The sequence below is a fragment of the Hemiscyllium ocellatum genome, chromosome 7 (assembly GCF_020745735.1).
Source record: "Hemiscyllium ocellatum isolate sHemOce1 chromosome 7, sHemOce1.pat.X.cur, whole genome shotgun sequence".
In the NCBI taxonomy this organism is placed as follows: Eukaryota; Metazoa; Chordata; class Chondrichthyes; order Orectolobiformes; family Hemiscylliidae; genus Hemiscyllium; species Hemiscyllium ocellatum.
This window is the reverse complement of record NC_083407.1, coordinates 23,229,255-23,243,804: the sequence shown is the minus strand read 5'-3', so window position 1 is coordinate 23,243,804 and position 14,550 is coordinate 23,229,255. Positions and strand designations below refer to the sequence as shown.

General features: G+C 41.2%; 1 protein-coding gene across 3 annotated transcripts in view; it reads left to right on the top strand.

Moving 5' to 3' along the window:
• tfcp2l1 (transcription factor CP2-like 1) overlaps window positions 1-14,550 on the top strand; it is a 49,776-nt gene that overhangs the window by 14,958 nt on the left and 20,268 nt on the right. For 2 of the 3 annotated variants that reach the window (XM_060827046.1, XM_060827047.1), the window contains exons 6-12: window positions 1,072-1,224; window positions 2,679-2,789; window positions 8,506-8,594; window positions 10,055-10,103; window positions 10,847-10,940; window positions 13,049-13,139; window positions 14,230-14,336. In XM_060827046.1, coding sequence (XP_060683029.1) covers window positions 1,072-1,224; window positions 2,679-2,789; window positions 8,506-8,594; window positions 10,055-10,103; window positions 10,847-10,940; window positions 13,049-13,139; window positions 14,230-14,336 — 694 coding nt within the window. The remainder of the gene's footprint in view (window positions 1-1,071; window positions 1,225-2,678; window positions 2,790-8,505; window positions 8,595-10,054; window positions 10,104-10,846; window positions 10,941-13,048; window positions 13,140-14,229; window positions 14,337-14,550) is intronic. The other variant, XM_060827049.1, reaches the window with a different exon arrangement.

Genomic DNA, 14,550 nt, shown 5'->3' with positions numbered 1-14,550 from the left:
AAACCAATACTTTCATTCACAGCTCCTCATGCTGCAAGACCTGGGAGTCTGTAGGGTATTTGTTAATAATTGACAATCTGCATATAAAGCATGCAAAACAACATTTTTCACTATACCTCAGTACATATGACAACAATAAATGCAGCCCAAACTCAAACACAAGCACTCTGGTAACTATCTCCAGCAAACATGGTATATCCATCTGCCTTTGACATTCAGTAGCACCATCATTGCTGAATCCTCCACCATTGTTATTCTGGGGATTACCATTGACCAGAAACTTATATCAGAAACCAAATACTGTGGCTACAAGAGCTGGTCAGAAATGAGGAATCCTGCAGTGAGTAACACACCACCTGACTCTCCAAAACCTGTTCACTGTCGGCAAAGCCGAAGTCAGGAGTGTGATGGAGTATTCTTTGCTTGTCTGGACGGGTGCAGCTCTAACAATACTCAAGGAGCATAGCACCATTCAGGGCAAAGCGACACCACATCCACAAATGTTTGCTTCCTCCATCACTGTCACATAGTGGTAGCTCAATGCTTCAACAGCAGTATTTTCCAACTCCACAACCTTTAGAGGGTAAAGAGCAAGAGGTAGATAGGATGCTGCCCACCTTCAAAATCCCGTGCAGACTAGCCACTATCTAGATTAGGAAATATGTTGCTATTCCTTCACTGCCACTCAAAAATCTGGATTTCCTTAACTAACAACACTATGGATATATTGACACCAGGTGAACTGCTGAGGTTCAAGAAGGGACCTCACTCAAGCCATCTCAGGGCCTATGAGTGGTTGGCATTAAAAGCTGGCTGAGCTGGTATCACTCACAACACTTGATGAAATTTAAACAAGTTTCAGTCCATTGGCATGTCCTCTTTGAAGTAGTTAACACTGCGTGTTGGCCACAAGTTTCAGTTCCTTGCCCATCACTTGTCTCTGAGTCCAGCCGGTGTATCAGAGACTGAAATTAGGGCCCCAGATCTGAATAGGGCATCCAGCGTGTCATGTTTCTGGTTTTGCATTAGTCATTGGCAACATTTGCAAAATGTGACAAACATTTATTTCAGGTCCACTGTATCAGTACAGAGTTCACTCCCAGGAAGCATGGTGGAGAGAAAGGCGTTCCATTCCGCATCCAGATTGACACGTTTAAACAAAACGAGAATGGGGACTATACAGAACACTTGCATTCTGCAAGTTGCCAGGTCAAAGTGTTCAAGGTATGGGTTAGATTGCTTACTGTGTGTCAAGGTAAATTGAAGTTGATTGTCAGAACTGTTTGATGATCAACTGAAAGCAGACTCCATTCTTCATGTCCATCTTGCTCCTTTTGTTTTGCATGCTGTAGGGAATCGTGTTAACGCTGGTCTGCCTTAGTACAGCATGGTCGATGTGCCCCGCCTAAGGCATGTCCTCACATCATTGCCCATCCTGAGCCCATCTCCTGATAGACTTTCTTTCTATTATAGTGGCTGCTTGCCCCCTGCTTCCCCTCTCAGGGCCAGAACGAGCAGGCAGGTCCCAGCTCTGTTTCTGCTGCAACATGAACTGCACCCAGGCTTTAGTTGTCTTTTGGCCATCTGTGGATGATTCCTCACCAGGGCAATATTGCTGGTGAATTATGCCAGGAATTTCAGAACAAGAGCTATCAGTCCAATAAGATCTGTTGGAAATAATTGCTTCCAAATCTTGAACATGCCCTATGGTGTTTTTTTTTTAAAGATCAGGAGATCTTGGTCATTCAGTCAATCTGTTGCAACTTCTTAGGTCTTCCGAACCTCACCGTATTCGCTTCTTCCCCCATTTGTACAGGAGATATATTAATTGAACCTTGAATACATTTTCCAAAACATTGTTTTTGGAATATTACTGAAATGGTTGCGCAGCTTTTCTTTTACTCACTATTCAGCTGAATGGAGAGCTTATGTTTGCTTTCACCTTTGCTTGGTATAAAGCCAAAGGAGATGGGAGGAGAAGCAGGCTACTTGGCCCATCAGATTTGCTTTGCCATTCGAGGAGATCATGGCTGATCTGATAATCCTCAACTCTACTTGCCTGCCTTTTCCCCAAAATCCGCGATTCTGTTACAGATTAAAAATCTGCCAATCTCAGCCTTGAACATACTTAATGACCAATGTTCCCTTTAAACTGAAGATCTGCGCACACTGATTGATGTGCCAATACTTGGTTTGTGCTCCTGGAAGCCATTGTCATGCACAGACCTGAATAAAATCAGAGGGATTACTGCTTATGACCCAGCATCTAGTGTTGAAGAATTCCAACGATTCACTCAGAAATGTCTCCTCATTTTTGCCTTAAATTGACCAGCCCTTCCTTGAGATTATGCTCTATGGCCCTAGTCTCTCCCAAAAGGGGAAACAACCATTCCACATCCACCCTGTCAAGTCCTATAAGAATCTTGTGTCTTTCATTAAGGCTGTCTCTTGTTCTTCCATTTACCAATAAGTACAGGCCAACTTACCCAACCTCTCCTTGTGAGACAGTCCCTCCATACCTGGTATCAGCGTTGTAAACCTTCTCTGAATGCCTCCAATGCCTGTACATGTTTTCTTAGGTAAAGAGTGTAAAACTATTCACAGTGTTGTAGGTGTGTTGACTCTTTCCTGGATTCCTGTAACTCTCGAATGCGTTTATAATGGTGCGTGTCTTTAAGCCAAAGGGAGCAGATCGAAAACAGAAAACCGACCGGGAAAAGATAGAAAAACGAACACCGAAAGAAAGAGAAAAGTACCAACATTCATACGACACAACAATTCTCACTGAGGTAGGAGTTAAATTCCGCAAGTTCTTACACTGAGACAAGAACAAATGTAAATTAAGATTCCACCAAATGTGCCAACCCAATCATCTAGCCTTCTGTAAGCCACTGTTGACACAATACGATGATTACTGATATACTTTGTTTTATCTGTTTTTAATACTGATAAAAATTGATATTTTTCTCGAATTTGTGCATTGGATTTCAGTGTAGAAAGTTTTCCTGACACAGATTTCTATGAGCAAGAGCACTGCTGTGTGAAAAACCATTCCATCAACATCAAATGATCAGCTGAAACATTATGTATTAAAAATCAGATTAATAGCACTGTTAAGACTTGCAGAGCTGAATTGCAACACCTTCATTTCTTGAAGTCATAGTGCTACTTTATTTGTTGCTAATCAATACTAAGGCAGCCAGGTTTCCAATTAACTTGATAGAACTAGTCTGGATCTGTAGGATATAATCTAATGATAATTTGATGTTGGTTCCTGTCTCTTGAAATGTATTTTTGCCAAACTGGAAGTGGAACATACATATTATATTCACGGTCTTTAAACAGAAATACTTAATGCTATAGACACCACAGCATACACTGGTAGCTTGAAGTTCTAAGTTTTGGTTTGTAATACATTTCTTCAGTAGAAAGTGAAGTTTATTCAGTGGCACAGGAAGGATCTGTGGAGAGAGAAAATGAGCTTATTTTTCAGGTTGATGACCTTTTGCTCTAATGTAAAAGAATTGATCTGAAATATTAATTCTTAATATTTTCTCTCCACAGATACTTGCCAAAGTGCTGAGTGCATCTAACATTTTACTTTCATTTCCAGCATCCACAGCATTTGGTTTTGACAGATCCTACCAGCAGAGGCCGGATTTACGCTTGTTTATTGAAATGCTTTAATCAAGTGAATAAAATGTTTTCAATTCAAATATTTCATTTTAATGCTTCACCTCCCTAATATGTTCGAGATCAAAATTTGCTTTTGGATTCAGGCAATTTCTTTTTACTTGTTTCATGTATTTTTACACATAGAAGTGAAATTTATTCAAAATCATGTCATTACTTGGAGGTGCTTTCTGGTGCAAGAAAAGAATCAAATGAACTGATTTGAGTATCAGCTTGGCTCAGTTGTCTCTTTGAATTCCACACCAGAGGTTTTGGGCTTCAGGCCCTGGGCAGCTCTCAGTCTTTCCTTCATGATGGTTGAGTGGGTGAAGAATCAGGGCTAGCATGGAAATGAGCAAGTGAACCCTACTTGTGCTCTCGTGCAGTGCAGTGCTGAACGAGTCTTACCATCCTCCAGGCAAAATGTTAAACTGAGTCTGCCTCTTCAGATGAATGGTTGGAAGCTCCTCTGTTACTATTTGAAGAAAGACGCACAATGACCTAGTCCACACAGCTTGACAACTTGTCACCAACAAAATAAAATTAACTAATTATTCACTTCACTGCTGTTTTATTGGATATTAACGTGCACAATTTACCTCCAAAAGCAGTTTCTTGAAGATAATTTGTGTAAAATGTCATGGCTTGTTTCAAAGACAGCATAAAGCAATTATGTAAATGGGAATCTAGCTTGTTTTGGATCAATGTTATGTCCGTGCATTTGCGTCCACTTACAACGACATTGCATGATGAGGGGTCCTGTGCTGTCACCAGGACAGATGCTGCACTTGAGTTTGGAGTTTGCATTGCAATGTTATAGGAATGCATTCTGTTGAGCTTTTGGTGTCCGTTTCACTACAAAGTTGTTTCTTCCATCCTCTGATTCATTTCTCTCCATGAATATATCTGATCTTTTCCTGAACCTGTACCTCTGTGTTACTATTTCATAAATCAATGATATCATTTTGTTTCTATGTGAAGTATTTTTTTCTCTCTGAACTGAGGGAGGAAAAAATGATTACACTGAAATGCTTCTGGAAGCTTCCCTTTGTCCTGAGGTGCATTTGTTAGGCAGTTGTTGAAAACAGATCCCCACATTCCAAGAAAAATGTTCTAAACTTCAAGTGATGTATGAAATAACTCCACAGAGGCTGGTATCTTGTCACTAAGTCACCCGTTATTTACACGTGGGAAGTCTGTGACACTGATCCAGCTCTGAGTGAGCAGAACCTCTGACATTCCTGCTTATATCTGTCACTAGGGCTCCCTGATTGGACCAGGTTAACAGTCCCAATCATATTCCACGAGGTCCACCTGACTGATCTTGTTACAAACACTACAAAATATCCTGTATCTCGATACTGATACCTCGATACTGATACCTCGATACTGATACCTCGATACTGATACCTCGATACTGATACCTCGATACTGATACCTCGATACTGATATCTCGATACTGATATCTCGATACTGAGTCTTCCTTTATCTGTGGTGAGCTGAAAAAAAAGTTGAAAACTTGACTATGACTAGAATCACATTTGCAATTCAAAAGATACTTATTATATCTAAAGCAGACCTTTGAAAGATAATTCACTTAATTTCATACTCTTTGAAATTTTATTACACTTTTCTGATTTCTCTTAAAATTACTGCTTCTACTTCTGTTTCGCATTTCATTAATTTAATTCCTATTAATTTCGTAAAAGATGAGATGAGGTGTGGCTGTGGTAGTGAGTCTGCTTCAGGACGTGTTTGAAGAGCTTCAGGGCAGAGGAAATGACCTGGGGGGTGCAGTGAGAGAGAGAGAGAGAGAGACTCACTGAGATTCCTTGTAGAGAGAGGAGGAGAGCTTCAAGGTAGGCATCCTTAGAAGAGGCTTCGCAGTCGGGTTATAATCAACTGGGAGAAAGTAAAAACTGCAGATGCTGGAGATCGAGTTGAAGAGTGTGGTGCTGGGAAAGCACAGCCGCTCAGGTAGCATCTACCTCTCCTTATCTCTCAGCCCCTTGGCCCATAAGCTTCATTCCTGATGAAAGGCTTATGCCTGAAACGTTGAATCTCCTGCTCCTGGATGCTGCCTGGCCTGCTGTGCTTTTCCAGCACCACACTCTGACTGTTGTGTTGAGGCAACCCTCTGAAAGTGCATTACAATATCTCTACATGCTCCATGGTCCTCTTCAAGCTTCCAGCCACGTGACTGGACATCACCAAACCACCTGCCTCATAGAAGAAAACACATAGATTTTCAACATCTGCCATTCTGAGACAAAAGCAAAAATTGCTGGAAAACCTCAGGAGGTCTGGCAGCATCTCTGGAGAGAAGACAGAGTCCGTTTTGGGTCGAGTTCAGATCAGAATAAATGTCATGGGAACCCAAACCATGCTTACAGACCTGCTGAGTTTCTTCAGCAATTTCTGTTTTTGTACCAGCCTCACAGATTGTGCTTCCTCTCCGATCAGCTCTCATACCACTTCAGCCCTTGGGAGTTCAGTGATGCATGACTTGTCAGATCACTTTGCGTGCAGAGAGATGGACGCATTTCATGCATTTGCAATCTTAAGTGCTCACTCACTTTGTGCTTATCCAAGAGACTACTGCTAGTCCTGTGGCCGGTTGCATAATTAGTGATCTGGTTGATGTGGGCCATGAGGGAGAGCCTGTTTAAAAGCTTACCTCAAAAAAATGGGAAAATTTGGTCTTCAAACTAGTAGTGTCACAGGGATCAATAACTTTGGGCCTCAACAACTTACAGTTGGATAAAGGAATTGACTGCGTTGAAGCCAAACTTGCTGAAGATACAACACTGGGTAAGACAGAAAGTTGCAAAGGGGATGCAAGGAGTGTGCAAAAGAGTATGGTAAGTGATTAGGTAAACATTTTGCAGATGGACAATAATGTGGCTATGGATGTGTCTGCTTTGGCAGGAAGAGGAGAAAGAAATATTAATTAAATGAAATGAGATTGCAGACTGCTCCAGTGCAGTGGGATCTGAGTGTCATTGTATATGAATTAATTTGCAGACAAAACAAGTAGATAGGAAGGCAATTGGAGTGTTACCTTTTATTGGAATGAGGAATAGAGTGTAAAAGTAGAGAAATCTAGTTTCAACAATACTGGGTGCCGGGGAGCCCACAGCTAGAATACAATGTACCATTTCAGACTTCTTACCTGAGGGATGTACTTATTTTGGAGGCAATTCACAGAAGTTTCACTAGCTGATTCCAGAGATCAGGAGTTGTCATGGGAGGAAAGCTTGATCAGGTTGAGCCTATAGTTATGGAGTTTATATGAGAATCCCTAGTGTGGAAACAGGCCATTTGGCCCAACAAGTCCACACCGACCCTCCGAAGAATAACCCACCTAGACCCATTTCCTGGGGGAAATGTGCATACTCCACACAGACAGTCGCGTGAGGCTGGAATCGAACCCAGGTCCCTGGTGCTGTGAGGCAACAGTGCCAACCACACTGAGCCATCATGCCAGAAGAGCAAAAGGCGATCTATTGCAACAGATAGGATTCTGATGAGGCTTGGCAGAGTTGGATGTAGAGAGGCAAGGAAATCTAGGGGCATGTTTTAAAGGTAGAGGAACTCCTAGTGGATTAAACAGGACATTTTTCTCAAAGGATTGTCAGTCTGTGAAATTCTTTCCACAGAAAGCAGGGGAGCTCGGGGTCATTGAGAGTATTCATGGCTGAGCTAGACGGATGTTTGACCAACAAGGAAGTGGAAGGATTTTGGTGATAAAGTGCGCTGCAGTCAGACCAGTCATGACCTTATCAAGTAGAATGGACACCTCCATGTTCTAATCTTGCTGTTTCTTATGATCTTGTTACATTAAATTTAAGCCCGCTAGATTTTACGTTACTGACCATATAAATAATCTGCTCTTTATTAACCATGTCAAAATGAAATCAGATTGACTGCCGCTGACAGTGAGGCAACATTTAACTGAGTGTGATATCAAGTGGCCCTGGCAAAATTCAATTCAGTCAGAAGGAAATTTTCCACTGATTGTCATCTTCCTTTGTGTCAGGTATGACTCCAGTGTTTGATGGAGGCTGATCATCTCGGCCTCAGAACATTTCTGCAGGAGTTCCTCAGGGTAGTATCCTGGACTCGACCATCTTCCGTGACCTTCTGTCCAACATAAAGTCAGAAGTGGTCACGATTTGCTGATGGTTTGCAGTCATCTCAGTTGGTGAAGGTTCCAGTGTCTGATGTTAGCAATATCTGGACAGCTTTCAATCTTGATCTGGTTATGTTTCTGGTCAATGGTAACCTCCAAGCTATTGATGGTGAGACAGTCAGCAATTGTCATCTCACTAATGGGTGGGGGGGGGGGAAGTAATTCCATTCCATCTACTTGGAGCTGGCCTTTGCTTGGCACTTGGGTAATGTGAATATGGCTTGCCACTTATCAATCCAAGCCTTAATATCTTTTCTGAGATACAGCATCTAAAACAATATGATATCCTTAACTTCAGCTGAAGCAATAATTTTTCACACTCCGTGTGCTTTCTCTAGTTTTGTATTCTGACTCTCAATGTAAAGCCTGGGATCCCTTATGATACATGTTTGTTTTATATATTTGTCAAGTTGTCCTCCTACTTTGTGTGTCGAAGCATTTCTTAGCTTCTCTACAGATCTAAGTCTTCTGGCTTTGTTTAGTACACAAAAATACTAAAGCTGTTGCAGGTTCAACGATCAGTTTCTACGCATGACCCATCAGAGGAAAAACTGTTGTCTTTTATGTGATGAGAGCTTATTCATGCATTGCTGGATTTTAAGAGATGCCAACTGAACTATGCTCATCATTCTTCTTTGCAGTGCTCTCCATGGCCTGATGCCTCATACGTTAGTAGCACTCCCTCCATAGGTTACCACAGCTTGCCTGTCAGCTTTAGTGTCAGTGAAGGGTATGTACCACATTCTCTACCACAATCCCCTTTGTCACTTGGTCATTGAGCAATTAAAATTTTGGAGTGCCATAATTGAAAATCAGTCTTTGTTTGTTTAAGCAATCAATTATTCCAATAATCTGGCTCCAGTGAATGAGTTGCTGTGTACAGCTACAGGGATAAAGGTTTAGGCAAATCATTATACAAGTCTGAGATCCTCAAGATTGGTTTAATCTTTGCCTTTGCAACTGTAACCTGAATTGAGGTCCTATTTTGCATTTCCATCTGCCCTATCTGGAATCATAGAATCCCTATGGTGTGGAAGCAGGTCAAGTCCACACCAATCCTCCATAAAGCATCCCAACCCCTACCCTGTAACCCTACATTTCCCATGGCCAATCCACCTATCCTGCACATCTTTGGACTGTGGGAGGAAACCAGAACACCCGGGGAAAGCCGACACAGACATAAGGAGAATGCACAAACTGCACACAGTCACCCAATGCAGGAATTGAACCGCAGATCCTGGAGCTATGAGGCAGCAGTGCTAACCACTAAACCACCGTTCTACTTTCTCATTGTATGATAATGTCAGGTTGTGTAAACTCCTCCTCCTCCTTCTACCTTTGCAAACAACACTGCTAGGGAGTCTCCTAGGTGTCAGATCAGCCCATAGATATCACTTAGACTAATGTAGCTGCAATTTACTAGATAGATTTAAATACGAAGATCTAATTATAACCCTTGCCCTCAGCCGAACTGGCCGTTTCTGATCATTAATGATTATTTTCTTTAAGTCTGCTGCATGGATAGTTTGGATTCCTTACAGCCTCCAAAGCTGGATCTGCACGACAACAGTAATTCCTTTTTTGTTGTGAATTCTCTCCCCTACTCCATCCCCACCCAACCTGAAGGTGGTTTTCTTCAGAAACGTCATCCGCTTCCCTGACCATTACTGCATTGAACATGCACATCCAAAATGTGAGTCTTGCTAATTTATTCAAGGGCACCACCTTGATCTGTATCAGATTACCCTATATCTGCACTATGTTACTTCACAGCAGAGACAGTAGATGAGGATCAGAATCACAGGCTGATCTCCTCGCACCCCACCCCAAAGAAACATCCACTTATGTTGTGTCCAGTGCTATTTTAGAAAATACTGAAGATTAACCTGGTTGAGGGGACCATATTTGAGTACTACAACAAATCATTGAGGGAGCAGTTCTGCTTTGATATTGATTTGTCTATCACTGAATGTTAATGTTCTAATGAAACAATGATGGGGAAATGATTAAATCAATAATGTAGTAAATGTCTATAGAATGCTTATCTTTGAGTTGTTGTTTTTGAGGTCTTGAGTTGTAATTTTGGAACATTTGAATTCTGTAGATGAATTTGCTTTAATTGTTTTGATAGCTATGTGTGGCTGTAGCTGCATCAGTCTTAAACTTATTTTTATGGTTATGTAACTTTAGAAATTGGACAACAACAAGCCCAGAGGAGCCACTGTCTCTGAGCATTGATGTAAGTATTTGTGGGATCATGTAACTGTGTTCCTTTACTTTTTTAAGGACTCTCTGGTGTGCTGCTTGTTTCCCTTTTCCTACCTTCTATAAATGTGAGGATATTCAAGTCAATGCTGCCTGTGTTCTGGCCCGCACCAACTCCCTTTTGCTTATCTGACCTGTCCTTGCTGAACCCATGCTCAATCCCAGTCTAGCAATGCCTTGATTTGAATATTCTCATCCTCATTTTCAGATCCCTCAGTGACCTTGTTACTTCTTACCTTTGTAACCATCTCCAGTCCCACAATACACAGAGATATCTGCATTCCTCTGCTTCTGGCATTTTGAGTGTCTCATATTTTAATTACCCAACCTTCAGTTGCCTGGGCCCTAGCCTCTGAAGTGTGGTACTGGTAAAACACATGCTCGAAGCATTGACTCTCCCGCTCCTCAGATGCTGCCTGGCTGGCTATGCTTTTCCAGCTCTGATCTGCAGTCCTCACTTTCTCACTAAGCTCTAGGATTCCCTCTGTACAACACTCCCTTTCACAGCTTCACTTTCCTCCTTATAAGACTGTCTTTAAAACCCATGTCTTTATCCACGCTGTCGTATTCTAATCCATTACCTCTTATGGGGCTTGTCTCGTATTTTGCTTTGTAATATTCTTGTGAAGCACCTTTGGATATTTATTATGTTAAGTTATATAAATGTCCATTGTTATAGGTTTCAATTGAAGGTGTCCTTTTTTTTTGACAATATAGTACCTGTTGCCCACAGCCACAAGCCAGGAGGCACAGCAGTGGCTGCACAGAAACCGCTTCTCAGCATTCTGCCAACTGTTTTTCAGTTTTTCAGGTGAGCTATGTTATTTTTTTACCAAAGAACCCCTCAAGGCTGTCAGTAATGGCTGATCCCTGGTATCCCCAAAGATATAACTTTGGATGACAGAAACAAAAAGTTAACTTAATCATCAACAGAATTCTAACTTGTTGGAGTCACTAAATACTCTTGTCCCTCCTCTTTATTGTTGGAGGTGAGCGAGTCACCTTTGTTAGCTATCCTCCTCCTCCTCCATAAAGTGAGCACATCTGTTCAGATAATCATTGTATTGTTAGCATTCAAGAAGCTATATGGTGAAGGATGGGTTTCTGGATCACTGCTGATTAGTTTCTCTAAGTCTGCTGCATAGATGGTTTGGATTCCTCACAGCCTCCAAAGCTGGATCCTAACACTTAACTTACTGACAATGTGGAAACAGGCCCTTCGGCCCAACAGGTCCACACCGACCCACCGAAGCGCAACCCACCCAGACCCATTCCCTTACATTTACCCCATTCACCTAACACTACAGGCAATTTAGCATAGCCAATTCACCTAACCCGCACATTTTTGGACTGTGGGAGGTAATTTTTTTTATTTTAAAAAAATACTGCACAACATGCACCTTCAATCAACAGTAACGTAGAATCTCTATAGTGTAGGAACAGGCCATTCAGCCCATTGAGTCCATACTCACCCTGCAGAGAGCATCCCACCGAGACCCACCCCATCCTTGTAACCCTGTGTATCGTATGACTAATTCACCTAGCCTGTGTGCAGAAAGTGGAGCATGCAGAGGAAACCCCATACAAACAAGGAGAATGGGTATGTTCAATGGGAGCCACCCCCAAACACCCATACCTGCCCCTGTTGATATGCTTCTCTTTAAATATTCTGAATTGACAAGTTATGACTGATGGGATTTGAATCCAGACCTTATAGCCCAGAGGTAAGAATATTTCCACTGAACCACAAGTGACTTTTGTTGTTTTGCTCCTGTTGAGTTCATTAATCTGGTGCAGTCATGTAATGACATGCACACTTCCAGGGTCCAGACCTTCTGGCCCAATGGTAGGGACACTACCACTGTGCCATATGACTAATTTTGCTACTAGTTATAATTTTTTGAATAATATTTAAATCATATTAACTAAATTAACTAATTGATCAAATGAGCACCATAATAATATTTAGATCCTCAAAATAATTTACAAAATTTAAAGTTAAACTTTGGCTGTGGAGCACTTCTATTTATGGCTGTTTTTCTAATCAGCCTGTTCAGGGATATTATGACATACCTCTGGAGCCGGTGGAACTTGAACCCAGGCCTCCTGACTCAGAGGTAATAGCACTACCTCTGTGGTGCAACAGCTCTGTCCTAGAACCTTCTTTTGTTTCTGTTTATATTTAATCTGATTTCCTAACCAACATATTCAGAGCAGTTACGATACATCTCTGGAGGAGGTGGGACTTGAACCAAGTCTGGTTCATGGATACTATCACTTCATCATAACAGGACCGAATTAATCCCAACCATTGAACATGATTACCCTCAATTCATGTGCAATTTAACATTCACTATCTCATTGCTTCTCTCATAACGCCACAGTTTAGTTCTGCAGTTAGTTTTGATGGGTGAAAGGGAAATACTTGGGCTGTGTTTTCTAAACACTAAGATTGAAGATACTACACAGCTTGAGCAGACACTAGAATATCTTCTGTAATTTGTGAATTTTTTTTCATTCTAAAGAAGTTTTTTTACAGTTATTGTTATGATATTAAGTCCGTCAATGTATTTTCCAATGACATACATTGTGTTGTATGTTCTGTGCTCTAAACTGTAACTCTTATGTGATTTTTTAATGAAAGATAATGGAAGGTGTGTTGTGTAGAAATAAAGCAGTAAGGACTGAAAGTCATGATGCATAAAATATACCTGGGCTTCATGAAGTTATTGTCGACCTTACTAAGATTTAAACAGTTGTACAAGATCCTAATTAATCCAGTTTTTTTTGTCTGCTCCATTCAATTAAACTTACATGAACTTGCATTTACTTCCAGGGTCAGACTTCCACCATACATAGCATGCCTTTAGCTTCTTCGCAGTTTGCATGCTTACATGCATGTTCTAATGAATTCCTCAGGTGCAGACTTGTTGAAAATGTCTAAAGAAGATTTGATCCAGCTTTGTGGTCCTGCAGATGGAATCAGACTTTTTAATGCAATTAAAGGAAGGTGAGTCATACAAAACATTGCACCACAACTTTCTTGCTATTGTAATGAATATTCTTTAAACAAGCCATAATGAATCAGAGAATTTGAATCCTTTATTGTAGATCATTCGCTTCCAATTGAGCTGACAAAATTTACTATCTTCTTTGTCCCAATTTGTGTGTGAAATTTCTTGAATGGCTACTTTTGCATTTGCCTCACATTAGAGACCTTTGTTCTTTAGAGAGGACTTGGGGCGAAGTAGGTCGTACCTTTTTCCACCTGGGTCAGAAAGCCCAGGTTCATAACCTAGCCCAGGACTTGATGACCATACAAGGATCCTTATGACATAGTCAAACATGTTATTAATCTCCATCTGTTAATTCTCCCAGCATGCCATGGGGAAACTGATCGGTTCCTGGTTAGCCATGCTCGATGCGAGTGATATTGCTCAAACTATAACCAGTTGCCTTTCGTGGACAGAGAGAAACGTTGGTGATCCCATGTGGAATTAACAAAACAAGGTCCCAAACTGCAGAAGACATTCTAAAGCCTGTTGAGGCTGTGCATCTTCAAACATCTAGATATTTTTCTCTTGCCTATTGTATGACTCACATTCCACTGTTTGACAAATGCTCAGCAGTATCCATTCTGATGACTAATGTCTTCATTCCCTCCTTCTCCGTACGCTGCTGCTGAATGCTAGTGGGCATCTGCACTGTACCAAAATGTCATCATTCCATGAGATCTAATGAAGCCCATCAATACAATCCATTTGCCAATTTAAATGAAAGGCAGTTTAACTTCAGTAGATGGACGGGTTTGGGGAAATGGACGTTATCTAGTTGAGGTGCCTCCCAGGCTCTACAATGTGTTTGTTTTGGTCACTTGTAGTTCAAGCATGGCTGCGATTGAGAAAGTACTCATTAAACTTTGTGCAGTGCTACATTAACAATAATTGCTAGCCTTGTGGATAATTCAAATGTGAAATGATTAAGTACATTTTAAACTTGGTTCTATGATTGATTTTCATCCCTAATATTGCAGTGCTGAAGTTAACATTGGCTCTCAAGTATGGCATTAATAACCATCCTTCTGATACTCATATTCACAGAAATGTGTATCCAAAACTGACCATCTATATGTGTCAGGAGCCTGAAAATAATCAGGATGATCATCAACAGAAACAAGACATAATTTCAAGAGTTAGCCCTTCAAGCGGTGAGTTCTGTTCCTAGTACATTTTCGCAGGAGTGAGCCTCTCAGACCAAGAAGGAGGTTAGAAATTTCACAGAAAAATCGTTTTTACTGCCCTCAACCGCATCAATGCCAACACCCCTTCCCCATCACTTAGCAACATGGCAGAGCCTAATGGGCTTGCTTTCAGATTTGGGGATTTGTTCTAGTTTCCAAATTATTCCAAAGCGCATGAACA